At 46.1% G+C, this 26,266-nt stretch overlaps 13 protein-coding genes and 3 non-coding genes across 25 annotated transcripts in view; 7 read left to right on the forward strand and 9 right to left on the reverse strand.

Annotated features, from left to right (window-relative positions):
• LOC117898575 (protein tincar) overlaps positions 1-3,342 on the reverse strand; it is a 77,245-nt gene extending 73,903 nt beyond the window's left edge. The window contains exons 1-2 of one of the 3 annotated variants that reach the window (XM_034808090.1): positions 3,032-3,336; positions 1,650-1,789 (exon numbers count right to left, since the gene is read on the reverse strand). The gene's annotated coding sequence lies outside the window, so the exon portion shown is untranslated. Of the gene's footprint in view, positions 1-1,649; positions 1,790-3,031 lie in introns of all 3 variants that reach the window. The other 2 variants (XM_034808093.1, XM_034808094.1) reach the window with 2 other exon arrangements.
• A 999-nt stretch (positions 3,343-4,341) lies between these two features.
• Positions 4,342-5,981, forward strand: LOC117897604 (chitobiosyldiphosphodolichol beta-mannosyltransferase). The gene is made up of 3 exons (XM_034806561.1): positions 4,342-5,053; positions 5,110-5,679; positions 5,738-5,981. Exons 1-3 carry the CDS (start codon positions 4,500-4,502, stop codon positions 5,955-5,957), a joined length of 1,344 nt encoding a protein of 447 aa, XP_034662452.1. The 5' UTR covers positions 4,342-4,499; the 3' UTR covers positions 5,958-5,981.
• LOC117897617 lies at positions 5,953-6,811 on the reverse strand. The gene is made up of 2 exons (XM_034806583.1): positions 6,399-6,811; positions 5,953-6,340 (listed from the first exon to the last, which is right to left on the reverse strand). Exons 1-2 carry the CDS (start codon positions 6,584-6,586, stop codon positions 6,031-6,033), a joined length of 498 nt encoding a protein of 165 aa, XP_034662474.1. The 5' UTR covers positions 6,587-6,811; the 3' UTR covers positions 5,953-6,030.
• A 134-nt stretch (positions 6,812-6,945) lies between these two features.
• LOC117897609 (arfaptin-2) lies at positions 6,946-9,060 on the forward strand. 2 transcript variants are annotated; one of them, XM_034806573.1, is made up of 5 exons: positions 6,946-7,499; positions 7,558-8,077; positions 8,136-8,304; positions 8,367-8,474; positions 8,532-9,060. In XM_034806573.1, exons 1-5 carry the CDS (start codon positions 7,241-7,243, stop codon positions 8,577-8,579), a joined length of 1,104 nt encoding a protein of 367 aa, XP_034662464.1. In that variant the 5' UTR covers positions 6,946-7,240; the 3' UTR covers positions 8,580-9,060. The 2 variants fall into 2 exon arrangements, with proteins under 2 accessions (XP_034662464.1, XP_034662465.1); XM_034806574.1 differs by having other exon boundaries at positions 6,948-7,499; positions 8,535-9,060.
• On the reverse strand, positions 8,982-9,615 carry LOC117897618 (DPH3 homolog). Its single transcript, XM_034806584.1, has 3 exons — positions 9,382-9,615; positions 9,238-9,312; positions 8,982-9,177 (listed from the first exon to the last, which is right to left on the reverse strand). Exons 1-3 carry the CDS (start codon positions 9,487-9,489, stop codon positions 9,100-9,102), a joined length of 261 nt encoding a protein of 86 aa, XP_034662475.1. The 5' UTR covers positions 9,490-9,615; the 3' UTR covers positions 8,982-9,099.
• On the forward strand, positions 9,605-10,676 carry LOC117897612 (dnaJ homolog subfamily C member 17). Its single transcript, XM_034806576.1, has one exon. It carries the CDS (start codon positions 9,722-9,724, stop codon positions 10,601-10,603), a length of 882 nt encoding a protein of 293 aa, XP_034662467.1. The 5' UTR covers positions 9,605-9,721; the 3' UTR covers positions 10,604-10,676.
• Positions 10,677-10,761: 85 nt separating this feature from the next.
• On the forward strand, positions 10,762-13,260 carry LOC117897602 (GRIP and coiled-coil domain-containing protein 1). Its single transcript, XM_034806560.1, has 3 exons — positions 10,762-10,998; positions 11,055-12,876; positions 12,947-13,260. The coding sequence occupies exons 1-3, from the start codon at positions 10,917-10,919 to the stop codon at positions 13,125-13,127; spliced, it is 2,085 nt and encodes a 694-aa protein (XP_034662451.1). The 5' UTR covers positions 10,762-10,916; the 3' UTR covers positions 13,128-13,260.
• On the forward strand, positions 12,925-26,232 carry LOC117897606. 6 transcript variants are annotated; one of them, XM_034806565.1, is made up of 5 exons: positions 12,925-12,931; positions 18,396-18,401; positions 24,695-24,912; positions 24,970-25,409; positions 25,476-26,215. In XM_034806565.1, the coding sequence occupies exons 3-5, from the start codon at positions 24,699-24,701 to the stop codon at positions 26,106-26,108; spliced, it is 1,287 nt and encodes a 428-aa protein (XP_034662456.1). In that variant the 5' UTR covers positions 12,925-12,931; positions 18,396-18,401; positions 24,695-24,698; the 3' UTR covers positions 26,109-26,215. The 6 variants fall into 6 exon arrangements, with proteins under 6 accessions (XP_034662456.1, XP_034662460.1, XP_034662459.1 ...); XM_034806569.1 differs by lacking the exons at positions 12,925-12,931; positions 18,396-18,401; positions 24,695-24,912; positions 24,970-25,409 and adding exons at positions 22,563-22,853; positions 22,912-23,306; positions 23,367-23,754 and having other exon boundaries at positions 25,912-26,232; XM_034806568.1 differs by lacking the exons at positions 12,925-12,931; positions 18,396-18,401; positions 24,695-24,912; positions 24,970-25,409; positions 25,476-26,215 and adding exons at positions 22,563-22,853; positions 22,912-23,306; positions 23,367-24,104.
• On the reverse strand, positions 13,371-14,767 carry LOC117897607 (protein arginine methyltransferase NDUFAF7 homolog, mitochondrial). Its single transcript, XM_034806570.1, has 2 exons — positions 14,415-14,767; positions 13,371-14,353 (listed from the first exon to the last, which is right to left on the reverse strand). The coding sequence occupies exons 1-2, from the start codon at positions 14,724-14,726 to the stop codon at positions 13,376-13,378; spliced, it is 1,290 nt and encodes a 429-aa protein (XP_034662461.1). The 5' UTR covers positions 14,727-14,767; the 3' UTR covers positions 13,371-13,375.
• Positions 14,824-15,804, reverse strand: LOC117897614 (antigen 5 like allergen Cul n 1-like). The gene is made up of 2 exons (XM_034806579.1): positions 15,648-15,804; positions 14,824-15,592 (listed from the first exon to the last, which is right to left on the reverse strand). Exons 1-2 carry the CDS (start codon positions 15,771-15,773, stop codon positions 14,918-14,920), a joined length of 801 nt encoding a protein of 266 aa, XP_034662470.1. The 5' UTR covers positions 15,774-15,804; the 3' UTR covers positions 14,824-14,917.
• LOC117897615 (antigen 5 like allergen Cul n 1-like) lies at positions 16,028-16,929 on the forward strand. The gene is made up of 2 exons (XM_034806580.1): positions 16,028-16,176; positions 16,232-16,929. Exons 1-2 carry the CDS (start codon positions 16,066-16,068, stop codon positions 16,904-16,906), a joined length of 786 nt encoding a protein of 261 aa, XP_034662471.1. The 5' UTR covers positions 16,028-16,065; the 3' UTR covers positions 16,907-16,929.
• LOC117897608 (60S ribosomal protein L3) lies at positions 17,195-20,437 on the reverse strand. Of its 2 annotated transcripts, XM_034806571.1 has the most exons (6): positions 20,335-20,432; positions 19,767-19,959; positions 19,397-19,565; positions 18,642-18,777; positions 17,908-18,297; positions 17,195-17,651 (listed from the first exon to the last, which is right to left on the reverse strand). In XM_034806571.1, exons 1-6 carry the CDS (start codon positions 20,335-20,337, stop codon positions 17,298-17,300), a joined length of 1,245 nt encoding a protein of 414 aa, XP_034662462.1. In that variant the 5' UTR covers positions 20,338-20,432; the 3' UTR covers positions 17,195-17,297. The 2 variants fall into 2 exon arrangements, with proteins under 2 accessions (XP_034662462.1, XP_034662463.1); XM_034806572.1 differs by lacking the exons at positions 17,195-17,651; positions 17,908-18,297; positions 18,642-18,777 and adding an exon at positions 18,988-19,081 and having other exon boundaries at positions 20,335-20,437.
• Positions 19,195-19,276, reverse strand: LOC117899835. The gene has a single exon (XR_004649220.1). It is a non-coding gene; the product is annotated as a small nucleolar RNA U83 (small nucleolar RNA).
• Positions 19,641-19,723, reverse strand: LOC117899834. Its single transcript, XR_004649219.1, has one exon. It is a non-coding gene; the product is annotated as a small nucleolar RNA U43 (small nucleolar RNA).
• Positions 20,115-20,191, reverse strand: LOC117899828. The gene has a single exon (XR_004649213.1). It is a non-coding gene; the product is annotated as a small nucleolar RNA Me18S-Gm1358 (small nucleolar RNA).
• LOC117897611 (J domain-containing protein CG6693) lies at positions 21,171-22,274 on the forward strand. Its single transcript, XM_034806575.1, has one exon. It carries the CDS (start codon positions 21,259-21,261, stop codon positions 22,156-22,158), a length of 900 nt encoding a protein of 299 aa, XP_034662466.1. The 5' UTR covers positions 21,171-21,258; the 3' UTR covers positions 22,159-22,274.
• Positions 26,233-26,266: the final 34 nt, after the last annotated feature.

The following is a 26,266-nucleotide window of genomic DNA, read 5'->3' on the forward strand; positions in this document are numbered from 1 at the left end:
AAAAAAAGAAAAAAGAAGAGAAGAACAGTTTTGGCACAACAACAGCAACTCAACTTAAAACACTCTCCCAAAGTCGGGCTCTCCCATTCGGACTGCATCAGTTTCGACCGGGAATACAAAAAACTGAGCGAACTCCTCTCACGCCTGTCCACTCCCTCTGGCCATTCTGTGTCGTTGTTGCGTGCCCGTCAGTCAGTCAGTCGAGCGTCCGTCCACGTGCCAGGGATAAAAACGCAGACGCAAATGACCCCGCTGGCAGTGCTCATCTCTTCCTTGGCGCGAGGGGGGAGAAGCAGGACATGTGCGGCGATATATAACGGAATTTTAAGCGCACTTCATTTGTTCTCTCGCTTGGCAGACGCCGAAGAATTGCTCAACAAAGGTGCATTTACATAAGGTGGTGGTGGGGGAGATTTGCCGTTCCACCGAGTTGGCTTCTTTCTTTTCCCCTTCTTTTTTTTTGTCACGTGGTACACAAACGTAAGAGGAAACTTTCGTAAGAGTGCACTCTGGCAAATGCCTTCCCCTCCATTAACTACATCTTGTTCTCAACTACGCAATAATCTAGCCCATTGACCCTTCTTCACATTACCCCGCGCTTCCACTCACTGCCATCGTTTACCTGATTTGCCTTTTGACAGCCAAGAGCTATTCCACATGTTTGTCACGTGTTTGGCTGCAGCCGGGCCGGGGGCAGGGGCAGCCACTGAACTCATTTACCCTCTCAACTATCACCAGAACGGCGGGCACTTCAGAAATTAGAGTGAAGGCAAAAGGCCAGAGTGAGATAGAGAGGGGGACAGGGACAAAGACAGACATCACTTCCGTTGGATATACAGTTGTAGTTCTCTCGCTTAGTTGCTTGTGTGCTTTGCTCTCATCTTCTATCTATGTATTCTCTTTGTTATTTGATAAATGTCACAGGCACTTGAAGTCGATCATTGGCCCAGCCAGAGAGAGATAGATCTGCACTACACTTAGAAAAACTTGTGAAAATTAGTTGAAGCGGGAGGGCATATATTTTTGAAGTAGCTTTTGATAATCCAGGAAATGTTATACAGTCCTAAGCAAACCCAAGCCCGACTGCATGTTCCCTATTTGCTGTGGCCCAAAGAACTCGAAACATGCGAGAGGCAAACAAAAATAGCGAAAGGCGCCCGGAATCCGCCCGATGCACTTGCCGTCGAGTCATGCAAAGGAGGAATGGGATGGTATGGTATGGCATGTGTGTCTCCTCCATTCCGATGTGGCCCTACTTTAATTATAGCCCACCTATCTCGGGGCGTCTGCGAAGCGGAAGTTTGTTTAGGATATTTGGCATTGTGTGTGCCGGCATTTTACAAGCTCATGGATGCAGCTGCTGCCAGCCTGCGTATGGCTCTACCTCCTGTCATTTCCCCTTCACATACTGTACATACACAGCTCTCTCTCTCTCTCTCTCTCTCTCTCTACCCATGGCTCTATCTATTCTGAATCCATGATGCGAATTATTCAAATATCTCGTTGCTCGCGCGCTCTCCTTTGGAGTTGGCCTGGCCTCACTCACTATTCGCACATGCGGGCGGGCTACACGGCTCTAGCATACAAATTAGATGCAGCGATAATCGACTATTCAGGTTGACTGCCTCCAGGTCCCTCAGACGACTTACCTGTCGCTCTGCTTCTCTCTCTCCTCTCACTGTCTCAGTGGCCAGATGAAGTTTTCAGTTTTCCTTTACTGTTCTTAAGCACTTTCAAAGTGAATTTTTCAGTCCAAAATAATCCTTTCTTTGATATGCTTTTCCGTTAGCTGCAAGAGATGTAGAAATTGTAGTATTTGGTAAACTGAATTCAACATGAAATTAATGTTAATCCCGCTGCCATGAGATGTCGCAGACGCAAATATGCAAATGGATTCGTGTGTGTGTATCATGTTCTACCTGCTTGTATGCGTGTGCAAAAGGTTTATGCGCTTGAAAATTAAATTAAAGATTCAGCAGAAGAAATATGCAGACTATATAATTTTTTTAGCATTTATATTCGAATTTGTGGATTCAATTTCAAAATTTATTTAAATTTAGAAAGTTATACTTCTATTCAGTGATATTTGCATATGCAAAAGGCTCCCTAAGCTTGTTTCAATTTAATTTCAGAATTCGTTTTTCCCTATATTTCCACCGCATAAACCCAATAATAAAAGTGCACTGGTTTCCGTGTCTAGACCGGCGGCAGTTGTCCCAACTTTTCTATGCCAAATGCTGCCACCATAAAAGAGAAAGAGTAAAAACAGAAAAAGAACGGCAGAGGCAGAACGCGAGAGCGCGGGCAAGGAGCGAAAGAACATAAAAAACTTGTGCAATGCCATAAAAAAAAACCGCCGCACAGAAACAGAAATCAAAAATCAACAGTGAAAACTTGGAAGCCAACCCCAGGAGGCAGATGACAGGATACAGACGGCAGCAGCAGCAGCGGCAGTAGTAGTATTGGTACCAAAAACCCACCCAGAAAACTAGACCAACACCCACCCGAAAGCCACCCATACAACTAGACCAACCCATTTGGGGGTGGCGTTTTGGTTATTTGCCTTTGCCGCGCCTGAGGTGGCAGCAGCGGGGCAGGAAGAAAATAAGGACGAAAGCGTCGTCTCGTCTGGTGCTGCTACAGGATCCCAGACATAACGGACGACGAGCCTAATGGGATAAACTACGTGTAGCATTACGCGGATATCCCCTTTACGTACGACACGCACACAGACACACGCATACACAGACTGCCGCTCCAGACATTCTCATTAGATACGTTTTTCAGTTTTAAATAGGAAACAAAACTTGGCTTTATGTATTATAATTTGAAAGTCTACCACATAGAGATTCGTTGCTTCTAAATAACCCCACACAAAAAGAGAATAAAACACAAAACAGTATCAACGCACACACACACACTCCCACGCAAATAAAGCGCCAGCCTGCTCACGCAAGAGGGTGGAACTTTGTTTTGCCGGCGAAAATGCCGCAAATAACGGCAGTTACACATGAATGTGCGTTTTACTTACCGGCAAAAACTTTACAGCTATCAGACACTTTGATACACTTTTACACGTTGTTTAAGTATTTGTTAAATATTTTTCTTATTTATTGTGGCTTTAATTGCTAGCAATAATTAATTTGTCCCATTATTTTGGGCAATCCAATAGCACAGACACATAGGCACACACACTCACACAAACGCGCGCGCGTACACTTCAATGTCCCGTTTGAAAAAAGCGTCGCCACACGCACAAATTTACCGTTGTCAATAGCTGTGGGATATCAATTTTAATATATTTTTTTTTTTAATAATTTGTTGGTGATATATTTTTGAGTGTAGATTTTTATTTATGATATTTATTTTTCTTAATTCAGTTAAAACATCACTTTACCGTTAACGTCCGGATAAATTTGCTTTGGTTAAATTTTATCAACGCGGATTTTGCTCCGCTCGCACGAAGATTGACTGAATGGTGGAATGGAGGAATGAATAATAAAAATAATAATAAAAGGCGCCCATTGTGAACGCGCATTTTCGTCTATTGTGAATGGGAAATTTCGGATTATTGTGAATGGGCAATTAGTCGGGGAAATACTCTCCTGTGTCTAAACGGTCAGGGAAATTTTCGCCTCCCGCTCGAATGTGGGGCTGGGGAAAATATCGACTGCGTAATCGATACTATCGGAACTTTCATCATCGAGTGGAAACTATCTGCACTTCCCAGCCCTCGTTCGCGCGCGCATTAAAATAAAATCATTTTTGAACTCTGACAATTCCATACAGCCTTTGCCAATAAAGGGAAATACAATGCTCCAAGTCACCTGTAAGGTTTTCACCTATTAATAATTATATCATAAAAGAGCCTTAAATTTTTTTTTTTTAACGATGAGTCCGAATTGACCAGTTACAAATGTTACCAAAAATTTTGAACTCAAAAGAGAGTTTTTTGCCGAACAAACACTAGAAATAGAATGAAAAATTAAATTAAATTTAAAAAATGTTGCTAAACGGTCCGGGAAATTTTATCCTAACAGGAAACTTTTTCCAAGCCCTGGTGTTCCCACTATCGATGGTGGCTACTATCGATATTTTCCCAAGTCAGGGAAATTGTATGCTGCCAGACGCTCACCCGGACTTATTTTTGCGTTTCAAGTATTTTCCTCGATTTTGATATTCAGCTTAATATTACCAGCCAGTTCGGATTCTAAACTCCCAGCTTATATTATTTACCGATAACTGAATCAATTCTCTACAATTAACCGTATTATAATCACTATATATGCGTGCTCAAGCTGCACCTCGTTGCCTTTATACTCCCTGCAACCAAACACACAAAATTAAACCACTAACGCGTTTTCTGGAAAACCACTGGAGCGATGAAAATCGATACGTATCGATGCTAAACAGCTGATCAGGCAAAAGGATAAAAACCCCGTCAATAAAAACGCGCAATTGCCGAAAAACCCTTGAAAATAACCAATTTCAGCCGCAGAATGGCGGCGGAAATGAAGCATAAGAAGCGCCACGCCTGCGTAATCGTACTGGGCGACATTGGGCGCAGTCCACGTATGCAATACCATGCCCAGAGCCTGCTGGAAGACAATTACAATGTGGACATCATTGGATACCTGGAGACGCGTCCCCTGGAGGCATTGAGCGCTTGCAAAATCCACGAGCTGTCGGCTGTGCCAGTGACGAATCTAACGCCACAACTGAAGCTACTCTTTAAGGCCTTCTGGCAGACACTCAGCCTGCTGATGGCCCTGATCTCCATACGACGTCCCAACTTTCTGCTCGTCCAGAATCCGCCCGGCATACCCACCCTCATCGTTTGCTACTTGTACTGCGCAGTGACGCGCACCAAATTGGCCATCGACTGGCATAACTACACGTACACGGTGCTGGCCATGGGCACGGCGGGCGGCGAGCAGAGCCGCCTGATACGCCTGGTCAAGCGGCTGGAGCGTTACTTTGGGTCCAAGGCGCACACGCACTTTTGTGTGACGCGTGCCATGCAGGAGGATCTGCAGCGCAACTGGAACATAGGGTGAGTGTGAGCAACAATCATTTTGGCAGCCAATAATTACTGGGTGTCTCCTGCAGTCCCGTCACCGTCTTGTACGATCGTGCACCCACGCAATTCCATCCGATTGATCTGCCCCAGAAGCACGAGCTGTTCATGAAGCTCTCCAAGGATTATCCGCAATTCATGCCGCAGTGCTATGCTGATCTGAAGCAGTCCGGTGTGCTGGAGGCGACAGCTTTAACACAGAAGCTGGCCAATGGCAGTGTCCTCTATAAGCCACAGCGACAGGCCATACTCGTCTCGAGCACCAGTTGGACGCCCGATGAGGACTTTGGGCTACTGCTGCAGGCGCTGCAGTCATATGAGAAGACAGCGCTGGCCGAGCCCCAGATCTATCCCGCCCTGTTGTGCGTCATCACTGGCAAGGGGCCGCAGAAGGAGCAGTACGAGGCGGAGATGGGCAAAATGCAGTGGCAAAAGGTCAACATAGTCACGCCATGGCTGGAGAACGAAGACTATCCCAGCATACTGGCCAGTGCCGACTTGGGTGTGTGCTTGCACTGGAGCACCAGCGGTCTGGATCTGCCCATGAAGGTGGTGGACATGTTTGGCAGCGGCCTGCCCGTCTGTGCATACAATTTTAAATGGTAAATTTCCCATAAATCAAATCGAATCTTCTCTGACTCTGACTCTTCTCTGTTCTAGCTTGGATGAACTGGTGAAGCATGGAGAGAACGGCTTCGTCTTTGGCGATCATCATGAACTGGCCGAACAGCTGCGCATTTGGTTCGAAAACTTTCCCAACAATCCCAGCATTCAGGAGACACAAACGCGCTTCGGACGCAGCCTGCAGCAGTTCCAGGAGCTGCGCTGGCGTGAAAGTTGGCGCCTAAACGCGGCACCCATACTCGAGGCATTTCTTTAAGGCATTTTCAGTAACTTATTTATAGAAAGTAAAATTCGTATGACAACCAGACAGGATTAAGGCATTGATTGCTCTACATACTCGCCCGACACAGGGGGCAGTTGGTGGCGCCCGTTGCTTTGAGTTTGGATGCACAGACCTTGTGCAGGGCATGATGACATTTCAGATGTTGCATTTCATCTTTAGTAAGCAAATCGAAGCATATGCTGCATGGATCGCCGGGCATGGTCAGGTTTACGGTTTGGCCGCACAGAAAACAATTGGGGCAAATATAACGAAACACCTGGAAGCAGGCGTTATGCAAGGCATGTCCACACTGCATTCGATACATATCGTCGCTTGGCATCTCTTCGGTGCAAGTGGCACAAATGTCACCAGGCTTGCTAAAATGTAAAAATTCATTTTTTTAAAGAGCTCTCCATAAATGCTGTAAGTACTAACCTCTTGCGGCATTTCTGGCTTTCTAATTTATTAGTTGGTTTGCCGCCATTTTTGTTTGTTTCCTCTTCGACTCTGCGGCGTGTCTGGTGAGGCGGTACTTGCTGATAATTTGGCCGGCTAAGGTAGACAGCGATGCCTGCACTCACTACAACAGTAATAATACCCAAAATAATATTTAGATAAACCATTTTGAGAGTGTATTCAATGCAAAAGAAATTCGCTGGCAGGAATCGTTGAAGTCCCCAAAACAAAAAAAAAAACACCTGTCTTCAGTGTGACCGTCACTGGCAAGCCTTTGAATGCCACACGCTAGTGCTGGCAGAAACATCGATACAATACATCGAAATTGTGCTAAAATTTATTTGGGTCTCTAATCTTCTTGTGAGCTGCTCTTTCAATAGTATTGACAAGCTGAAAAGGAGAAACACAACCGAAAAATGTCTTTATATCACCAACACATAAAACATTGTGCTCTATCGATTTAACTCCCATGATGTATCGATGGTGTGTCGCACGATAGTACCATCGATGGTTTTGCAGCGCTACGGTCACACCGATTTTCAGTTTCATCGAAACAGGGGGGTTAAATTTTAGCAAAAAAAAACTTGTTTTAAGTGCATTTGTGTGTGTAAAAACAGAACTGGTGTGAAGATTTGCCGAGAAATATTGCAGCTCTGTGACCCCGGCGTGTGAAATTGATTTGTGTGTGCGCTGTGTGGGGTGCAACGGCAAGCGTTTCGCCGCCGCCTACTCCTCCTCCCCCACCAACCAACAAAGGGCTCTTAACGATTTTTGGAAAGTAATTAAATAGTATTAGCCGCCGATACAGTACGTTTGGCGATATGGCGGAACGCGAGCGTAGCATACACGAAATGCTGAAAGATACGCCCTCCATGAACGATAGCTGCAGTTCGGTCCACACCGGCACAGAGGGTGGCAGCAACATGGTTGTCGGAATCGGTCTATGCGGCAGCATCAGTAGCCATAGCATTGGCGTGGGTGGTGGTGCTGGTGGTGGAGGCGGGGCCGGGGCCGGGGCCAACATGAATGTCGGTGGTCCCTTTAATGCACCCAACAGCTTGCCATTGCGAAATCATTCAGGTAAGAGCCGATGTCGCACCTAAAACCAATAAGTTTCTCATATATTTGATCGATTTAGCACCCACCACACCAATGTCACCGACCAGTCCGACCTCGGGCAATGGTATACTGACATCGACCGATGGCAGCGGCAGCCTGATACGCACAAGCGCTTCCAAGATCGATAGCATCAAGAACTGGAGCATATCCACATACAAGTGCACGCGTCAGATAATGCTCGAGAAGCTGGGCAAGTCGCAGCGCACTGTCGACTCGGAGCTGGAGGCGCAAATTGAACAATTGCGCGAGACGCAACGAAAGTACTTGTCGATCTTGCGCCTAACGAGAGCATTTAGTTCACATTTTCAGCATGTGGTCGTCACGCAGCATGCCCTGGCCGATTCGTTTGCCGATCTGGCCCAAAAGAATCCCGAACTGCAGAAGGAGTTCACCTGCAACGCGGAGACGCAACGAAATCTAACAAAAAATGGCGAACTGCTGCTCAATGCATTGAACTTTTTTATATCGTCGGTGAATACGCTGTGCAACAAGACCATCGATGATACGCTACTAACGATACGACAATACGAAACGGCTCGGTAAGCCAGTCAAAATTGCATCCATTACAAGTAGACACAATAATTTCCATTGCTTTAGAATCGAATTTGATGCTTATCGCATGGATTTGGAGAACACCAAACCGGAGGTAACACAATCGGCGGCCGCCTTGGAGGAAACCCAACGAAGTTATGCCCAACACAAGGATCAGTATGAGAAACTACGCGCCGATGTGGCCATTAAAATGCAATTTCTCGATGAGAATCGCGTAAGTTTACCCGTAAATTGAGTGCACAAAAATGTTTAATTTAATTTCTGACAAACACACAGATCAAGGTGATGCACAAGCAACTGATTTTGTTGCACAATGCAATTGCTGCTTACTTTTCGGGCAATGCCATGGCACTGGAAAGCACTCTAAAACAATTTAATATCAAGGTAAAGGCTTCAACATTTATATGCCAAAACAAAAAGCTAACTTCTGGCACGTTTAAGCAGCTTAAGTCACCAAATGCCGTCACTGGATCCTGGCTGGAACAGTAGTCTACTGTCGGGGAAAATCTCTCTTCTACTCGAACTCGAACACGGTACAGACATTCCCTGCCCCCTCCCTCACTTGCTGAAACGAGCACGCTCTCTCTAAAGATTAAAGGCAGTTTCCATGGATCGTAATAATATTTAAATGCTAACTTTAAGTGAAATTTCCTAAGCAGTAAGGTTCAAAGTGGTGTCTGTATATGTTATATATATATTTTTCCAACTGCTTACCACACTGTATTGTACATGTATGTGCCCCCCTCACACCCCCCGTATCTTTCCATGCTACTAACCAAAATAGTTCCTGTTTTTTTTTGTTGGTTTACAAAATTTAATCCGTGCAATATATTAATGATATATTCTTAGTTCTAGTTGATGTATAACCCATGTATAAATTATTCTTTCAGAGCTTGTATTAATTTTTAATCCCTGTTCACTAGTCAACGTATTATTTACACTAAAACAAAGTCCAATATAAATATATAAAATAAAAACTATTTAATTACACAACGCCGCCGGCTGGCAGTTAGTTCTTTTCCAGCTTCAAGTCGCTTAGTTTATCATTGAGTGCGGTCTCCTCATCCTCTTCGGCTTTGAACATTTCCTAAAAGAATTTCAAAACCAATTTTTACCCTCCGATTTTATGCTTTTGGGCCACGCTTACCGGATCGTAGATAACTTTTATGATTAGCGAACAGCTGGGGCAGGTGGCCACCTCCTCGCCCTCGATTAGCTCCTCCTGCCATTGGTCATTGATTAACAAATTTTGTTTTTTTGGTTATTGTTTGTTGCGCATACGACGCGTTACCTTGGATATCTGAAATCGATCGCCGCACGGGCAGGGATAGTAGTACATCTCCTCCTCCTCGTCGTATTCGAAATCCTCGATTTCCACCTCGTCGTGGTAGATGCTCATATCGCGTCGCTAGGCTCCTCACAGTTGCCAATGCAATTGATTCATAGTCTGGTAATTTTCCGCACGCTTCAACAAACAAATTCCACGCCAAACAAACCAGACACACGTTGTGCCCGGCGGTGCTGCCAATCTGCTGCAATGAACAGCTGACCGAGCGTCGCCTGTTGTTATTTGCAATTGTTGTAATTTCCTCACCGGTTGAAATCAAATCAAATCAAATCGAAACGTGAAAATGGCCAGCAAAAAGTTTAGCGACATTAATCTGTACGAGCTGCTGGGAATATCCATCGAGGCCGAGCAAAATGAAATACGCAAGGCGTATCGTAAGCGCGCACTTGACTGCCATCCGGACAAGAATCCCGACAATCCGCAGGCCGCCGAACGTTTTCATGAGCTGTCCAAGGCCTTGGGCATACTCACAGATGAAACCGCACGCGCTGCCTACGACAAGGTGTTGAGGGCGAAGAAGGCCGCCGAGCTGCGTAGCAAACAGTTGGACAGTAAACGCCAGAAACTGAAGCAAGAGTTGGAGGAGCGCGAAAAGGCGGCACTGCACAAGCTGCATGCCAGCCAACCATACAGCACCGTGCGTAAGAGCGATGAGGATGTGCTGCAGGAGCAAATTGAACGTCTGCGCCGTGAGGGCTCCAAGATGCTGGAGGAGGAACAGCAGGCCATGAGGGAGCAGATGAAGCGCAGCTATGCGGAGAAGCGCAAACCGCAGCAGGCCACATTCGACTCATCCCAGCATCGCATCAAGATCAAGTGGAAGACCGAAAAGGGTGACTATTCGCAGGAGAAGTTGCTCAAGTTCCTGAAGAAATACGGCGAGGTGGTGGCTCTGGTGATGAACATCAAACGTGGCGGTCGCGCCATGGTGGAGCTGTCGACGCGCGAAGCCTGCGACATGATTCTGGCCTACGAGAAGGGCGATCCATCCAATCCTCTACACTTTCAGTGGGTAACACCGCCGGCGGAGGAGAAGCCGCCAAATGTTAGCAGCAATAATTCGCCGCTGGACTTTGAGGATTTGGCTAAGCGCCAACTACGACAGGTCACAGAGCGCCAGCGTTTGATAGAGCAAATGATGAAGGATGACCAGACCAACGAATAACATCCACTTTATCACAATTATAGCAGTCAAGTTAATTATAAAATTGTTTTAAATTACATTTAAATCACATTAATTAGGCTAAATTTAGTAGTAGTGCAAACACAACAAGTTGGCAGTTTATAAATCACAATAACTAGGCGAATTTTAGCTGCAGAACAAACACAACAAGTTGGCAGCCTGTTCGCAGCTGAAGTGAAACAGCTGTTTCAGTTTTGTTAATTGCAAAATGCAAAAAAATGCCACGAAATATAAATAAATCGAGTTTTTATGCCAATTGAAAGCGTTCAAACACAATTTCTCAACCTACGCCAAGATGGAGAAACGCCAGAGGGAGCTGGAGTCCCTGGTTAGCACGCAAAAGGAGCAGCTTACGCGCTACGAGAAGAGGCTCAAAGGTAAATTAGTCACACAATTGGTGCACCTAAATTAATGGGTTTACCCTGCCTTGCAGATGTGGTTACCGCCTACAAGGGTCTGATGAAGGAGAAGGAAGCGCTGGAGACAAGTTTGACGGCGCATGCAGAGGCCACGGCAGCCACAGGCACAGGCTCACCCGCCAAGGCCACAGATCCTGCCAATGTGAATGGCACCGCCAGTGCAGATGCCACGGATGGCGTAGACTCCAACCCCTCAGCTGAGGGACAGCTGCAAACTCAAATCATTACGCTGATGAACTCGCTGGCCACTCTGTCGGCGGAAAAGTCTCGCATGGAGGCCTCCTTCCAGGCGGACAAGAAGCAGCTGCGCAGCCAAATAGCCCAAAAGGAGCTGAGCATACAGGAGCTGCACGCCAAATCGAAGGAGCAGGCAGCCAAGGCCAAGGCCGATGTAGATGAGGTGAAGGCCAAGTGGATCATAGAGCGGCAGGAGCGGGAGAAGGAAACCAACAATCAAATGCTGATGATACGCGAGCTGCAGAAGCTCTATGCGGACGAGCGACACCTCAAGGACAACATCGAGATGCAGCTGAACAACTTTAAGACGCAGTTCGCCAGCAATGAGGCGGAGAATAGTCGCCTGCGCGATCTGCAGGCACAGCTGAAGGAGGCCAGGCATCAGCTAAAGCAATTTCAGGCCAAAGCGGAGCACACAGCGGTTGCCACCAGCACGGACAATGCCTCACTGCTGCACCAAGTGCGTCAGGAGATGCAGCAACTGAAGGAACAGCATGCGGTGGCCATCAAGCAGGAGCAGCGGCGAGTCTTGCGCGCCGAGGAGCAGAGCCGGAAACAGGCGGCGCTGCATGAGGGTCGTGTGGCCAATTTGGAGGCACGCCTCGCCGAGCTCAGCACCACCGTGGGCAGCTACGATCGCCTGCGGCAGCAGGATCAAGACAATATCCATGCACTCAAGCAGCAGCTGCAGGATTTGGAGCAGGCCCAAGCCCGTCCGGCACCCGCTTTGAGGGCGCTCAGTGAGGATGTGGATTTGGCCACTTTGGTGGATGAAATTGTGCGCCTAAAGAAACTGTTGACCAGCGCCAATGCACGCTCCGCCAATCCCATCGATCTCAATGAGATTCTCTCACTGGGCACTTCGGCGTCCGCGCCGTCTTCTGACAGCCATGTGCACTGCGAGCAGCAGCTGCAAGGAGTACAAAAAATGCTCGAGGCGGGCAAGCAGCAGCGTCAGTTGCTGGAGCAAAAGATACAGCTGCAACAGTCGCACATACAGACACTCCAGGAGAAGGTGCAAGTGCTCAATCGCAACATTGACGAGTCGGAGCAGGAGCTCAAGCAGCAGGGCGACAAGCTGCGGCAGGCGCTCAAGATGGAGCGCACCAAATGGCAGGAGGCCAAGGCAGAGCTTGAGAATGAGACGCGCTGCAAGCTCAACGAACTGGAGCAGCTGCTGCAAAAGCAGCGACAGCGCTCCCTGCAGCTGCTCGACGAGAAGGAGCAGGAGATCAAGACGCTGCAGACCTCGTTCGAGGTGTTTCACACAGCTGGCGGTGGTGGTGGCGGTGCCAGTGCGCTGCCAGTGGAAGCCTCAGCTGCCGAGAGCTATAACTACTCCTCCGATGGGGAGAGCGTGGAGGTGGAGGCTGAACGCGATCGCAGGCTGCAGGTAAAGTCTAAGAAATTATCGCTCGGCGAGAACTGCCACATGCTGCACTATGCCAACGAGCTGGCACGCAAGGACATAGAAATTACAACGCTGCGCAAGGCCAAATATTCCGCCGAGTCCACGCTGCGAAAGGCAATACAGGATAAGGTGACATCACAGCAGGAGATGCACGAGAAAATTGAATGTCTCGAAGAGCAGGTGGACAGGTGAGCGTGGGGTAGAGTTGTGCCTGAGTCAGAACTTTCCTTAAACTTATTTTTTGTTTCTCTAACCCAGACTGGAACGCTGCAAGACGCGTGAAGGCGCCAATTTGGAGTATCTGAAGAATGTCATCATTAGCTACATTCTCACCAGAGACGCCGACGGCAAGCGGCACATGCTTAATGCCATTTCAGCTGTGCTTCAGTTCACCAGCAGCGAAATGCAAGCCATTAATGCAACATTCCAAAAGAAATAAAATTCGTTTGATAAAGTGTACAAGAAATCACAGTAATTAGGCGACTTTTAGGTGCAAATCAATCACAACAAGTTGGCAGCCTGCTTGCAGCTGCAGTAAAACAGCTGTTTACATTTTGTTCATTTCAAAATGCCATGAAAGAGGAATAAATCGAGGTTTTTACAGCGAAATGCAACATTGCAAAAGAAATAACATTCGTACGCTAAAGTTTACAACAAAAAACGAATTTTAGTCGAGATTTCTACCAGCTAAAACCCTGCAACGGGAAACTTTTCCAAGTGCGACGCCAGCACACCGGGAAACATGGCCAAAAATTTGAAACGTTTGCCCATTTTTTCGTCTGCCGTTAGCATCTCATAGCCAGAGCGTATCAATGTCTCGTTCTCTGGCAGCGCATTGGCCAGCAGCTGCTCCAATCTGGCTTCACCCTGCATGCGGCTGAGAAAGAGTCCCTGCTCGATGGGACCACAACAGTGTAGATGTCCTCTCGCCTCAGCTGTGTGTTTTATCAGCTTAAAGTCCACATCGGCAGTGAGATCAGCGGTGCCCGGCTGCAGCAGTGGCTCGTGCAACGCATGCTGCTTGAACGCACGAAATGTGTCGGTTTTATCGCCAAAGTGTCCATAGTCCATGATCAGACCAATGCCGCCATTCCGTTCGATGCGCTCCGCCAGCAGGCCCACTTGTCGTTCCGTCTCCAGGGAGTACTCCAGGGTGGCGCGTGTCTCGCCTTCCATGGGCTGAAACACGCGCGACACTGGCGTCTGCGATTTGGACAGCACATAACGAAAATCGGGCTCTGATTCGGGCGCCACATCGATGAGCACCTCCTGCCACTGTCCATTGTCCAGCTGCAGCTTGTGCACAGGCAGCGCATCAAAGTATTCGTGGGCCAGCACCAGGGAGAAACCCTCGGGGACATCCTCCAACCTCCGATGCCAATAGGCCTTGGTGCCTGTGGCCGTTGTGCCCACTTGATAGTGCGGCAATTGCGCGTCCTCCGGCAACGTGTTGTGCGTGTAGCAAAAGCGCTGTGCCTGCGCTTTGCTCAGGTACGGACTGATCTCCACCATGTGCATGGAGAACTCCGCGCCGAGCTTGAATTTGGTGAGAATTTTGAGCACATCACGCGCCAGGGTGCCGCGACCGGGTCCAAGTTCCACCAGGTGAAAGGGCGAGGGGCTGCCCATCTTGCGCCATTCGGTAACCAGCCAAATGCCAACCAGCTGCAAAGGGGAAGGCACACATAAAGTCAAGCCAAGTCAAGTTTTTAGAGGACTCGCTCACCTCTCCAAATATTTGCGATATTTCCGGCGATGTTATGAAGTCACCCTCACGGCCAAACACATCGCGATTCATGTAGTAGCCCGCCTGTGGATTGGTCAGCACCTCCCTCATGTATTCCGCCACTGTGATGGGTCCTGTGGCCAGAATCTTTGCCCGCAGCTGCTTGGCCAGGCTGCCATTGGCTGCGGGCACAGCCTCAGGTGTCTTCTCCTGTTGCGCCTTGGGAGCACTTGTTGCACCCAAATTGGGACGACGCACAGACTTATAACTGAAGCATCGTCTGCTGCCAATTCTAAAAGCTTCGCGTAACATTTCGTGGCAGGCAAGGGGCCGGCAATTCACACAACAGCCCCAAGAGAGCTGCCAACTTACTCACAGACTATCAGCTGATTGCCTAAAAGCCGTTATTTTCTGTCCAGGGAATTTATTCCACATTTTGCATCTTAAAATTAAAATTAAAACAGATAAAGCCCCCAATCAAGGCAGCGATAGCTCCCGAATCCTCAAAACACCTTAATGCCAGGAACTACCTTCTCGTTGTCGTAGATCTCCTTGGCGTAGCACAGATTGGGGAAGTCAAAGGCGGCGCCATAGCGATTCTTGCAACCCGTGGTGGACTTCTCTCCGGGCGTGTACACGGGCTGACCAATGATGTTCGATGTGGCAAAGTTGCAGGTGAGCACGAAATGGTTGTAGAAGTCGCGGGAGAAGCGCACAGCAGCACAACCCACATGGGTGTTCTTCTCGGCAACGGCAATAGTGAACTTGGCCACATTCTTGTTGGGCAGCTCCTCGGGGAAGTTGGCCAGGATCTCGGGGGAGGCATTCGAGCGCTCAGCGAACCAGTTCTCAATCTGCTCCTTGAGGATCTCCGCGTCGGAGTACTCGCTCTCTGCTCCGCTATAGCTGAAGATGGCATTGTTCTGGCCGGCATAGGCAAAGCGTTCCGTGCTGCGGCACTTGTCGGGTATCGACTCGCAAGTTCTCACATTGTAGGAGGCCAGATGGGCGAGCTCCTCGCACCACGACATCTTGGCCATGCGCACAGCCTTGGGCAGACTCTCAATGATGCCACCAGCTACGTTGTTGCGGAGTTCGTTGAACAGCGTGAGGATGAGCTTGTGATGGGATTCGATTTTGATTTCACGCACATCCTTGGGACAGTCTCCACTGAAGTTCTGGGAGGGAAAGTGTTATAATAGGGAGGGTAGAGTAGAAGGTACTGAGACTTACTCCTTTATTGTTGCAGGCCACATGCTTGTCCAGGCAGGTCGGGAGAGCACAGTAGTCCACCCCAATGACAGAGTGGCACAAAACGCATGCCAGCAGGAGGAGCGCCACTACCTTGGATGAAGCCATTTGGAATTGCTTGCTCTTGGAACGAGACTGGCCTAAACTAACCCAATGGCCAGCTTTTATAGCTCCTATCCGCCAGGTAGACCTACCACTGACGCATCAATCCAAGAACCATTTGTCATAACTATCTGTTACACTCCATGGAAAAAAAGAAGAGAATGAAACATTCTCCAGAAGTGCAGAACAGCTGCTCATTAGCCAGTCCAAGGAGCAGGCCCGCTGTCTGTGGTCTTCCTATAAATAGAGACCACTGCGCTGGTTGCACTTCAGTTGCAAACCAACAGCGGACATCAATATGAAGAAGACTTTCATTGTGCTTGCTGCCATCCTAGGAGCTGCCGTAGCAGTTGACTACTGCGCTCTGCCCACCTGCCTGGACAAGCACGTGGCCTGCAACAATAAAGGAGTAAGTCTCAGTACCTTCTACTCTACCCTCCCTATTATAACACTTTCCCTCCCAGAACTTCAGTGGAGACTGTCCCAAGGATGTGCGTGAAATCAAAATCGAATCCCATCACAAGCTCATCCTCACGCTGTTCAACGAACTCCGCAACAACGTAGCTGGTGGCATCATTGAGAGTCTGCCCAAGGCTGTGCGCATGGCCAAGATGTCGTGGTGCGAGGAGCTCGCCCATCTGGCCTCCTACAATGTGAGAACTTGCGAGTCGATACCCGACAAGTGCCGCAGCACGGAACGCTTTGCCTATGCCGGCCAGAACAATGCCATCTTCAGCTATAGCGGAGCAGAGAGCGAGTACTCCGACGCGGAGATCCTCAAGGAGCAGATTGAGAACTGGTTCGCTGAGCGCTCGAATGCCTCCCCCGAGATCCTGGCCAACTTCCCCGAGGAGCTGCCCAACAAGAATGTGGCCAAGTTCACCATTGCCGTCGCCGAGAAGAACACCCATGTGGGTTGTGCTGCTGTGCGCTTCTCCCGCGACTTCTACAACCATTTCGTGCTCACCTGCAACTTTGCCACATCGAACATCATTGGTCAGCCCGTGTACACGCCCGGAGAGAAGTCCACCACGGGATGCAAGAATCGCTATGGCGCTGCCTTTGACTTCCCCAATCTGTGCTACGCCAAGGAGATCTACGACAACGAGAAGGTGGTCGCTGGCATCAAGGTGTTCTAGGGAATCTGTTCGCGGAGCAAAACTCAGCTGAATATGTAATCGAATGTCCAATGCTTTGGCAGATATAAAGTGCTAAAATGTACTCAAAATCCTCAAAGGTTTTATTCTTAAATTGTAATCTTTATGAGATCTAGTTACACGATTCCAAGAGTCGCTTGCTTAGGCGCTAGATGTATTACCTATAAACATTCATCAACCCAATCATCTGGGCAGCAATACCTGGCACAAAGTTGCCTTAAAACTAAGTGATTCTACCCCCCGTTACTCCCATTAACACAAGTTGTTAAATATTTTAGCTTAGGCGAAACCAAAACTCGCTTTTATTGAGCGCCACCCTACCGCAGCACAAGGCGGTAGAAGCGGCGACAAACAGCAACAAAGTTCATTTCGTTTATGCGGTGGTGGCGGCGGCAGCAGCACTGGTAGCGGCAGCAGCCTCCTCCTTCAGACGATCCTTCTTGAGGGGACCCATGAAGGCCAGCTTGTCGGCTGGTGTCTGGAAGCGACCATGACCCATCTTCGATGAGGTATCGATGAACTTGAGCTTGATCTGCTCCAGAGCCGAGCGCTTGGTGTGCTTCAGCAGGGACTTGCGCAGGGTGATGATGCGCTTCTTGGAGCCAATGCAGCAGCCCTTGATCATGACAAAGTCATTGTTGACCTCGCCATAATGGGGGAAGCCACCCATGGGGGTGATGCTCTTGTCTGTCAGATCGTACTCGGTGGAGGCGTTGTTCTTGATGACCTGCAAATGGAGAGACAAATTTCGATTTAGTCTTTTGGCAACAACAAAAGGGGAGATTGGGCATGGCCTAAAGTGCCACCAGCTGTGTGTCTGTGTGTGCGTGTTCAGTCCTATCATTATAGATATCATGGTTTATCAAGGTTTTGTTTGTTTTCGATGTCGTATAATATTTTTGGTTTTTTATCATCATTGCCACATCAGACGAGCAACAGCTAGAGAGCAAATGTAGTGCAGGGGGTTCGGGATAGATGCTTACCTTGCCATCCTTGGTGTGGATGCCAGCACCAATGCGGTAGATCTTCTTGTTGATCTCGGTACGATGATGGTAACCCTTCTGACCGGCACGTGCCACCGTGGTGGACACACGGGACGGATGCCAGGCACCAATACAGGCAACCTTGCGCAGACCCTTGTGCGTCTTGCGGGGCAGCTTCTTGGTGTGCCAACGCGAGGTGACACCCTTGAAACCCTTACCCTTGGTCACACCAACGCAATCGATCATCTCATCCTGACCGAACACATTGCTGACCTGGATGGGCTTCTCCAAGTGCTCGCGAGCCCACTTGACCTTGTCCTCGATGGAGCCACCGTTCAGCTGGATCTCCATGATGTGAGCCTTCTTTTGACGCTGCTTGATCAAGCGGATCTAAATAAGGCAACGAGAAAAATTAATCATTAGCCACATTGAATTCTGACGTTTTGCTGGTTGGGGAATGGGACTGTACGTGATATGGTTTAACCGAGCGATCATAGCCTGAGCGGCTGCGCACCGTTACTGGAATATATCAAGCGCCCGCCACCCGAGGGGCAGGTTCATCTGCGACGTTGCATTCATGAACTGTGCATCGAGAAACACAGCGCGAATGCTTTTTAGGCCAGGCGCACCAAAGCACCGAGCCCCCGAAAGGACCCAGCACAGATGGCGCAACAAGGCCAAGGACGTCGTGCAAAAAGGGTCAGAGACAGAATCAAATAAAAGAAGATAATTACCTGGGAGTGGGCAATCACACGGATGACCTTGCAGTAACGCAGCATCTTGCGGAAATCATTCTCGATGCTCTTCTTGCCAAGATCATCGGTCCACTTCTTGCTGGCCTTGGTGAAGGCCTTCTTCTTGCTCTTGTACCTGAGAGATGATTATGGGTTTCAAGTTGTAGATGCAGTCAGAAACATGAGTGGTATCCATTGGGTATTCAATTCAGGTTGCGACTGCCTGCCCAACTTCTTAGCTGCTGTGTCGAGGTGCGAGAAATAGAACAGGAAGTGCACCTCATCGCAATCGTAAATGGCGAGCGGAGATGCAATCTTCCCTGTCGTGCTCACTCGACAAGTTTTGAGTTCAATCAAATTCACAAGATTTCAACTTTAACTTGACAGCTCACACGACGTTCAGCGATTTGAAAAGCTCTCTCAGCGTACTGATCGAAGAACTTTATGATTTGAGTTTTGCATTTAGTAAGGTCTCTCAATGGAAAAAAGACTTGTAAAGGGTCATCCGAAACACACACACACATATACACGAAACACGTGGTTGACTACAAGACCGATCAGAAGGAAGGCAGCAGATGGTAAAAGGTTTCTCAACAATTATTTTGCTCATTCAGATACCATCGTATCATCATTCAGGCTGTAGTTGCACAGACGTGTGTCCATGCATGTGCATGTGTGTGCATCGGTACTCTCGCACAAAAAACAAAATGGCGGCTTGGATTAACTGTACCCACGTGGGTGTGATAGATACATACCAGTTCTTGTAGAAGCGACGACGGCACTCCTCGGACAGATGCTGGGCCCAAACATTGACCAAAGCACGCAGACCGAATGGAGTCTCAATGTAGCCGACGGCACCAACCACAATCATGGGTGGGGTCTCCAGAACAGTGACGGCCTCAACGACCTCCTTCTTGTTAATCTCTGCAAAAGGGTAAACAAAATTGCTGGTTTAGACACATGCATCAGCATAGCGTAAAGCGAGAGCTTGGATAAGGTTGAGTCAGTCCGCCCTAGAGCAGCAATAATCACGGTTGATCATATAGTTTCTAACCATAAATTTTTTTACTTTTTATCATCATGAAAAATTAAGTTTTATAATATTGAAAAAAAATGTATACTTACTGGAACCGGGACGGTCGGCCTCACGCACAATGTGAGTCATACCGGCCTTGTAGCCGATGAAGCAAGTAAGATGCACGGGCTTGCTGGCATCATCCTTGGGGAAAGCCTTAACCTTGCCACGATGGCGAGCTGAGCGCTTCTTGGGGTAGAAGGCCATGGAGCCATGGCGAGGCGCGGAGAACTTACGATGAGACTGCAAGCAAAACGAACAAAAATCAGACCAAGCCCTTTGAGGTTATGTCACACACGTGGACATTGAAAATTACAATTTTGGCGAAAGGCGCCCGATTTCTAAATTATTTTAAGCGCACAGCGTGTCGGCGCTAGACGTTTAAAGACATTTTCAACGTTGTTCAGTGAACCATAATCCACATCGACTATTGCTAGTCTCAGAGTGGTGCATGGTAATCTCATCATAAAACACATCAACAATATGCAATTCAACGCAAAAACTCTTTAGCCGTGTATCAATTAAACAAAAGATAATCAAATTTAATATTGAAACTTTTATCTGATTTCATTTTATATCTTTGTTTTTTTTTTCACTATTTGGAGCAGAAAAACTTACCATGACGTCTGTTCACTTCAGACGGATGCGATGAAAGAGAAAGAAAACGGATATCAATTTAAGACGTCAACTTGACAGCTAGCATGCGCAGTGTGACCGCGGAATTATGATAAGATATACCGTCAGACCCTCAAAAATATACCAAAATAGACATTCTCATTTTTAATATACCATATATAAACCGTAGTCTTATATCATAATTCTCGATTTTGATGTTCTATATGATATTACTTGCTTGCAAAGACTTTTAACACTAAAACAATAATTTGTCCTTCCACTCCTGTCTAAATTTTTGTTTGAAATCTGTTTGAAATCTTCTCGAAAATGTGTGGAAAGTTTTACCTTCTAAAATATACCAAAATATACCAAACAATTGTCGAAATATACCTATATATACAGATTTACCGTACATATACCGTCTGCTCAATTTCGACACAATATACCGTAATCGGGGTCACCCTGTAGCAACCCATGGTTTTAAAAATATACCGGTAGACTTGTGCGATAAGTAAATTAGTGTTAATTGATGTTTACGTATTACAGGTGAGTTCTCTCATACTTTCTTTAACTGGTTCAGATAGGTGCCCCATTTTTTGTTAGTAACATTAACCAATTTTTCATTCGAAGGGTACTCTTGTCATATATAGATTTCCCGCCTAAATACGTTTTTAAAATATTTGTATATATTATTTTCAAATGAGTGTTTTCTTGTAGCGAAGAAACAGATGAGTTTCTTCATCAATACTATTTTACGATTTCTTTCATATCGAAGTGGCCTTTCCATTTTGCTAGAGAGTTTAAAATATTGTTTAGTATTTTTGAGTATTTTCGTAAATGAACGGCCATACTTTGTGAGCATTTTGGCGCATTTTCTGCTTGATGTTTGCCAAAATTTGCGAAATAAAATAACACTAAAAAGAAAATATGTCGACGTTGGAATTGTGCGAAAAGTACTTTGAGACACGAGATGTGTACAAGCTAATGAGTCTCCAGAAGGATGCAAAAGAGAAGGAGATTAAGAAGGCATACCACAAGCTGTCTCTGCTTGTGCACCCAGACCGTGTGCCGGAGGACCAAAAGAAGGAGTCTACGGAAAAGTTCAAGGTGCTGTCAAAGATCTACCAAGTGCTGACGGACAGCCAGAAGAAGGCATTGTACGACGAACAAGGAATCATCGATGACGATGACGAATCGGAAGGCAAGTTGTCCTCATGGCTGGACTTGTGGAGCAAAATATTCAAACCAATCACCGAGGAAGTTATCAACAACTATGAGAAAGAGTATGTCGGCTCGGAGCTGGAGCGCACGGACGTCAAGAAGGCCTACCTGGGTGGCAAGGGCTGCCTGAACTACCTCATGAATCATGTCCCCTTCATGAAGGTGGAGGACGAGCCGCGCATCAAAGTAATGGTGGAGGCCATGATTGCTGCCGAGGAGGTTCCAGAATACAAGGCCTTCACGGAGGAGCCAGCTGCCAAGCGCAAGAAGCGCCACAACAAGTATGCGCGTGAGTTCGAAGAGGCCCAGGTCATCAAGGAGCGCATTCGGCAGCGCCAGCAGAAAAAAGACGAAGAGGATCTGGAAGCCTCCGGTGGAAATCTGCAGCAGATGATACTCGCGCGTAAAAATCAGCGCGAATCCAACTACAATTCTCTCATGGATCGTCTGCTGGAGAAATACGGCGATGAGGATGATTCCCAGACTGTGGATTTTAGCTCCTTTGAGAAGAAAAAGAAGTCCAAGGCAAAGAAATCCTCAAGGTCCAACCCGAAAGAGAAGCTCAAAAGCGTCAGGGCCGGCCGAGTAGAGAAGGCCAAAAAGTAAGCCGTAATCTTGCATATAAATATATTTGATAAACACATACATATAATCGTATTCCGCATAGTTTTTTGTATAATGTAGCTTAAGTTTATATACAGGCAGATAAATTGATAAGTATATTTCAGTTTCTTTTTCATTTCAAGCCATGTTGAAAGGTCGAAATTTGTTTTGTTTAAACAATTAAAAAACGAACTTTTAATTGGCTATGAAGTAAATCAAAGCAAATGAATAAAATAATTAAATTAATGTCCGAAATTGTTTTTTTTCCAATTACAAAAATATAAATCTAAATTACGATTTATTTAATAATGTGTTCCAATAAGCAACAAGTAAAAGATTAATTTAATTGTGTGACGTCACATCGTTTACCGCTTTGTCCACCTTGCAATGCATAGCCTTGCAGCAGACTCTGGTCACACCACCACATTGTCTATCGAAATCACATTCATAATAAACAAAAATTTAATACGAATTTGGAGCCAAAATGAGGTGCGTAGTGCCAAAATGCATAAATGCCACAGCGGCCGCAAATAAAATGCATGATATGTGCTTCTTCAAGTTTCCGAAGAATGCAGATTTGGCCAAACGTTGGCTCTCATTTTGCGGCAACAAGGATGCCCTGAAAATGAAGAATGCCTGTATTTGCATTAATCATTTCAAAGAAGAGGATATCGTGGGAGCTGAACGATTCAAATTGGGTTAGTACTAATCGTATATCATTCAGACCACGTGGTAAACTCTATTTCCAATAAACAGGTCTGGCAAAGCACATTTCATTGGGCCTAAACGCAGTACCCTGCATAAACCTAATAAATGACAGCTTGTCTACCGCGTTCCATAAAGAACCACCAAAAATCCTAAATAAGCAGAAGCTTTTGGACGCGCTTCTGGCGGATGTTGAGGAGGAGATGGAAGAGACCTTCGACAGTCCGCTACCCATTGAGGATTTTCAGGAAATACAACAGGAAGATTGTCCCGAAGCAAATGTTGATGAATCGTTTGAGATCGAGGAAACCCCCGAGAGCCTGTTGCAGTTCAATAAGTGTCGCACTTGCTATCGCGATTATGAGTTTGATTTGAATGCCGAGGATCCCTTCGACAAGGCTAACAGCGTTTTGCTGTGTCGTATCGAAGTTATTTGCGGAATTTGGGTAGGTCGGATCATTGCATTCGACAGAAACTTTAATTAAAATGTAATTTATAACCCACAGCTCAGCAATATTGAAGGTGGACCACGTTACCTGTGTCCGGATTGTCAGTTGTCGCTCAAGAATGCAATCGAGTTCCGTGAGATGGTCATAAGTACGGAGCTGATGCTGGCACAGGGGAAGACAGTCGAAATAGAGCTGGACTCAACAAAGAAATCAGAATTGGGATCGTTTAATGTAGAGGAAGACAACGACGAAGAATACACACAGTATGAGCAGATTTACGATGTACCATCTACTTCTGCCCACAGCCCAAACTCTGATAAGATGGATCTAGTAGAAATAATAGAAGTCACTGAGGAAGATATCGATGCTGCTAGAGCAGATGATGATCCACGTAGCGTCTCCCGTGGCACGAAAATCCTCAACGAACTGATAAGCGAATTCACAGGTCAAGATAAAGATGAAATAAAGGCAGTGAAACCCACCACCAAGGAACGTGCCAAGCCAAGGAAAATGAAAATACAAGCAAGAATACAAGACGATGACGAGGATGATTCTCAGTTTATAATTTTCCGCTCCTTTGAGAAGAAAAAGAAATTGAGCCCAAACCCAAAATCCTCTAAGCGTAATTCATTTAAGAGAAGCTTCAAGTTTGCAGAGTAAAGAATGCCAAGGACTAAAACTTTGTTTTATAAACATACATACTTCATCATACTTATTATTATTACTATAAGATAAAAAATTCCTCATATACTTATGTACAATGTAATTTAAGTTTTGTTAATTATCTTTTTATATCAATTTCGAATTTTGAAAGGAAGTTATATTTTTGTTTAAACGAATAACATTAATTACAATATGATTAAAATTAGTAAGTGCAAACATTTATTTCCTATTATTCAAGTATATGATTATTATTCAAAATAATTTAATAAAAAAATAAAGTAAATGCTATTGTATGTTCCTTATATTTACTAAGAGGAATTAGTGATAATTAAGCAGATTCTTGAGCAAGAACTTCGTGCTGTTTTGTTGTTTACGGTAAATTATATACTTTTGGAGGGATTTTATGCAATTTTTTTTTGTTGACCTTTTTAGTTTTAATCTTTTTTTGCAATCAATATAACAAAGATTGTCCAGAAAATCAGCCAGTCTTGTTTAGAATTAAATGATAATTCGAGTAAAATTACAATTTTAAAGCTGAGAGTCCTAACAAGCTAACAAGAAAATGATTTAAGATTTACGGTATACTTACAGAATATTATGAAAATGAAAGGGTACATTTCGGTATATTGCCGGGAGTCTGTCGGTATATTTCATCGATAAATCCGCGGTCACACTGATCTAAAAGGAAATAAACATAATTTTATAAAAAACATGTTTCCACCAAAAATGAGATGCGCCGTGATAAGTTGCCCATATGCAACAATGGCCCCAACTAAGAGGGAGCAAATATGCTTCTTCAAGTTTCCGAGAAACGCGGATTTAGCCAAACGTTGGCTCTCATTCAGCGGCAATAAGGATGCCCTGAAAGTGAAGAATGCAAGTATTTGCATTAAACACTTCAAACAGGAGGACATCTCGGGGTCTAGAAAATTCGAAATGGGTGAGTAGAGTTCGTATAGCATCAGGGGATAATGTATTAAAATTATTCCGTAATTAGGATTGGCCAAGAAACGGACCGCGCGGCCAGGCGCAGTGCCGTGCATAAACCCGGGACGCGACTTCACAAAGGAAAGAGCTGTCAAAGAAGAAACTCAAATAGGAAAGAGACTGTTGGCCGAGCTTCTGGCGGATGCCGATGAAACGGACATGTCCCTGGAGGACGCTGCACCCGCACCCAGCTATGATCAATATCATTCGGGCCCAGCCCACGACAGTCCGACGACTAATGAGGAAAATGAATACCTACAAGCAATAGCACATGAAGATTACCCCGAAGCCGATGCCGATGAAGCTGAGGAAACCCAAGAGATCCTGATGCAGCTCAATAAGTGTCGCACTTGCTATCGGGACTATGAGTTTGATGTGAATGCCGAGGATCCCTTCGACAATGCCAACAGCGTTTTGCTGTTTCGCATTGAAGTTATTTGCGGTGTTTGGGTAAGTCTGGAACATTAATATATAGCTTATTTGACTTGAATTTAAATATATTTGATATCCCCACAGCTTAGCAATATAGAGGGCGGACCACGGTTCATGTGTCCGGACTGTCAGTTGTCCCTAAAGAATGCAATCGAGTTCCGTGAGATGGTCATAAGCACCGAGGTGATGCTAACTCAGGGCATGCCCGTGTGTGATAAACCAGATATCGAAATAGAGTTGGAATCCACAGAGGCGGATCTTAGAGAGTCTCTAACCGAGTGGACAACTGATTCCGTAACAACTAAAATAGACGCAGAAGTCGATGAGGAAGTGGAAGACGAAGAACCACATTATGAAGACATTTATGAAGCATCAACTAGCCCCGTGTGTAGTCTAAACTCTAATAAAATGGATCATGTGGAAATAATAGTGCCCAGTGAGGACAACTTTGAGAGAGCAAATACAAGGAGCGTTGGCCGTGCCTCAAATAGCCTCAATGAACTAATAAGCGAAATAACAGGTCAAGATAAAGTCAAACCCGAAAGGTTAAAGACTGCAATAAAAGCGGCGACACCAGCTAAGGAGCAGCCCAATCTAAAGAAAATGAAGATCGAAGAAATAAGCCAAGATAATGACGAGGAGGATGATTATAATTCGAAATTTGTGGCATTCAGCACATTTGGGAAGAGAAATAAGTTCAGAGTAAAGAAATCTTGACAGAATACACACAAAGAGGTAGCCAAGAGCTTAGACGCAGTTAAAAATAATTATTAACCATAATCGCCTAATCCTTCATAAACTTTTTTATTTGTAATCAACCCATTTTAAGATGCGGAAAGTGAATATTCTATTGTATAATAAGTAAAAGAAATTTA

This window comes from Drosophila subobscura, chromosome O (assembly GCF_008121235.1).
Source record: "Drosophila subobscura isolate 14011-0131.10 chromosome O, UCBerk_Dsub_1.0, whole genome shotgun sequence".
Classification (NCBI taxonomy): Eukaryota; Metazoa; Arthropoda; class Insecta; order Diptera; family Drosophilidae; genus Drosophila; species Drosophila subobscura.

What these genes read in the sequence shown, in the direction of transcription:
- LOC117897609 (XM_034806573.1), top strand. Translation starts at nt 7,241, where the DNA reads ATGGCGGAACGCGAGCGTAGCATACACGAAATGCTGAAAGATACGCCC. An exon ending in GCCATTGCGAAATCATTCAG is followed by an intron (nt 7,500 to 7,557) that starts GTAAGAGCCGAT and finishes TGATCGATTTAG; the next exon opens with CACCCACCACACCAATGTCA. An exon ending in AATTTCTCGATGAGAATCGC is followed by an intron (nt 8,305 to 8,366) that starts GTAAGTTTACCC and finishes ACAAACACACAG; the next exon opens with ATCAAGGTGATGCACAAGCA.
- LOC117897615 (XM_034806580.1), top strand. Translation starts at nt 16,066, where the DNA reads ATGAAGAAGACTTTCATTGTGCTTGCTGCCATCCTAGGAGCTGCCGTA. An exon ending in TGGCCTGCAACAATAAAGGA is followed by an intron (nt 16,177 to 16,231) that starts GTAAGTCTCAGT and finishes TTTCCCTCCCAG; the next exon opens with AACTTCAGTGGAGACTGTCC.
- LOC117897611 (XM_034806575.1), top strand. Translation starts at nt 21,259, where the DNA reads ATGTCGACGTTGGAATTGTGCGAAAAGTACTTTGAGACACGAGATGTG.
- LOC117897606 (XM_034806563.1), top strand. Translation starts at nt 24,684, where the DNA reads ATGTTTCCACCAAAAATGAGATGCGCCGTGATAAGTTGCCCATATGCA. An exon ending in GTCTAGAAAATTCGAAATGG is followed by an intron (nt 24,913 to 24,969) that starts GTGAGTAGAGTT and finishes TTCCGTAATTAG; the next exon opens with GATTGGCCAAGAAACGGACC. An exon ending in AAGTTATTTGCGGTGTTTGG is followed by an intron (nt 25,410 to 25,475) that starts GTAAGTCTGGAA and finishes ATATCCCCACAG; the next exon opens with CTTAGCAATATAGAGGGCGG.
- LOC117897607 (XM_034806570.1), bottom strand. Translation starts at nt 14,726, where the DNA reads ATGTTACGCGAAGCTTTTAGAATTGGCAGCAGACGATGCTTCAGTTAT. An exon ending in TATCGCAAATATTTGGAGAG is followed by an intron (nt 14,354 to 14,414) that starts GTGAGCGAGTCC and finishes TCCCCTTTGCAG; the next exon opens with CTGGTTGGCATTTGGCTGGT.
- LOC117897614 (XM_034806579.1), bottom strand. Translation starts at nt 15,773, where the DNA reads ATGGCTTCATCCAAGGTAGTGGCGCTCCTCCTGCTGGCATGCGTTTTG. An exon ending in TGGCCTGCAACAATAAAGGA is followed by an intron (nt 15,593 to 15,647) that starts GTAAGTCTCAGT and finishes TTTCCCTCCCAG; the next exon opens with AACTTCAGTGGAGACTGTCC.
- LOC117897604 (XM_034806561.1), top strand. Translation starts at nt 4,500, where the DNA reads ATGGCGGCGGAAATGAAGCATAAGAAGCGCCACGCCTGCGTAATCGTA. An exon ending in CAGCGCAACTGGAACATAGG is followed by an intron (nt 5,054 to 5,109) that starts GTGAGTGTGAGC and finishes TGTCTCCTGCAG; the next exon opens with TCCCGTCACCGTCTTGTACG. An exon ending in TGTGCATACAATTTTAAATG is followed by an intron (nt 5,680 to 5,737) that starts GTAAATTTCCCA and finishes TCTCTGTTCTAG; the next exon opens with CTTGGATGAACTGGTGAAGC.
- LOC117897618 (XM_034806584.1), bottom strand. Translation starts at nt 9,489, where the DNA reads ATGAGCATCTACCACGACGAGGTGGAAATCGAGGATTTCGAATACGAC. An exon ending in ATCGATTTCAGATATCCAAG is followed by an intron (nt 9,313 to 9,381) that starts GTAACGCGTCGT and finishes GACCAATGGCAG; the next exon opens with GAGGAGCTAATCGAGGGCGA. An exon ending in TAAAAGTTATCTACGATCCG is followed by an intron (nt 9,178 to 9,237) that starts GTAAGCGTGGCC and finishes AAATTCTTTTAG; the next exon opens with GAAATGTTCAAAGCCGAAGA.
- LOC117897602 (XM_034806560.1), top strand. Translation starts at nt 10,917, where the DNA reads ATGGAGAAACGCCAGAGGGAGCTGGAGTCCCTGGTTAGCACGCAAAAG. An exon ending in CTACGAGAAGAGGCTCAAAG is followed by an intron (nt 10,999 to 11,054) that starts GTAAATTAGTCA and finishes CCTGCCTTGCAG; the next exon opens with ATGTGGTTACCGCCTACAAG. An exon ending in CTCGAAGAGCAGGTGGACAG is followed by an intron (nt 12,877 to 12,946) that starts GTGAGCGTGGGG and finishes TCTCTAACCCAG; the next exon opens with ACTGGAACGCTGCAAGACGC.
- LOC117897617 (XM_034806583.1), bottom strand. Translation starts at nt 6,586, where the DNA reads ATGGTTTATCTAAATATTATTTTGGGTATTATTACTGTTGTAGTGAGT. An exon ending in AGCCAGAAATGCCGCAAGAG is followed by an intron (nt 6,341 to 6,398) that starts GTTAGTACTTAC and finishes TTTACATTTTAG; the next exon opens with CAAGCCTGGTGACATTTGTG.
- LOC117897608 (XM_034806571.1), bottom strand. An exon ending in GGCCGACCGTCCCGGTTCCA is followed by an intron (nt 19,566 to 19,766) that starts GTAAGTATACAT and finishes ACCCTTTTGCAG; the next exon opens with AGATTAACAAGAAGGAGGTC. An exon ending in CGTCGCTTCTACAAGAACTG is followed by an intron (nt 18,778 to 19,396) that starts GTATGTATCTAT and finishes ATCATCTCTCAG; the next exon opens with GTACAAGAGCAAGAAGAAGG.
- LOC117897612 (XM_034806576.1), top strand. Translation starts at nt 9,722, where the DNA reads ATGGCCAGCAAAAAGTTTAGCGACATTAATCTGTACGAGCTGCTGGGA.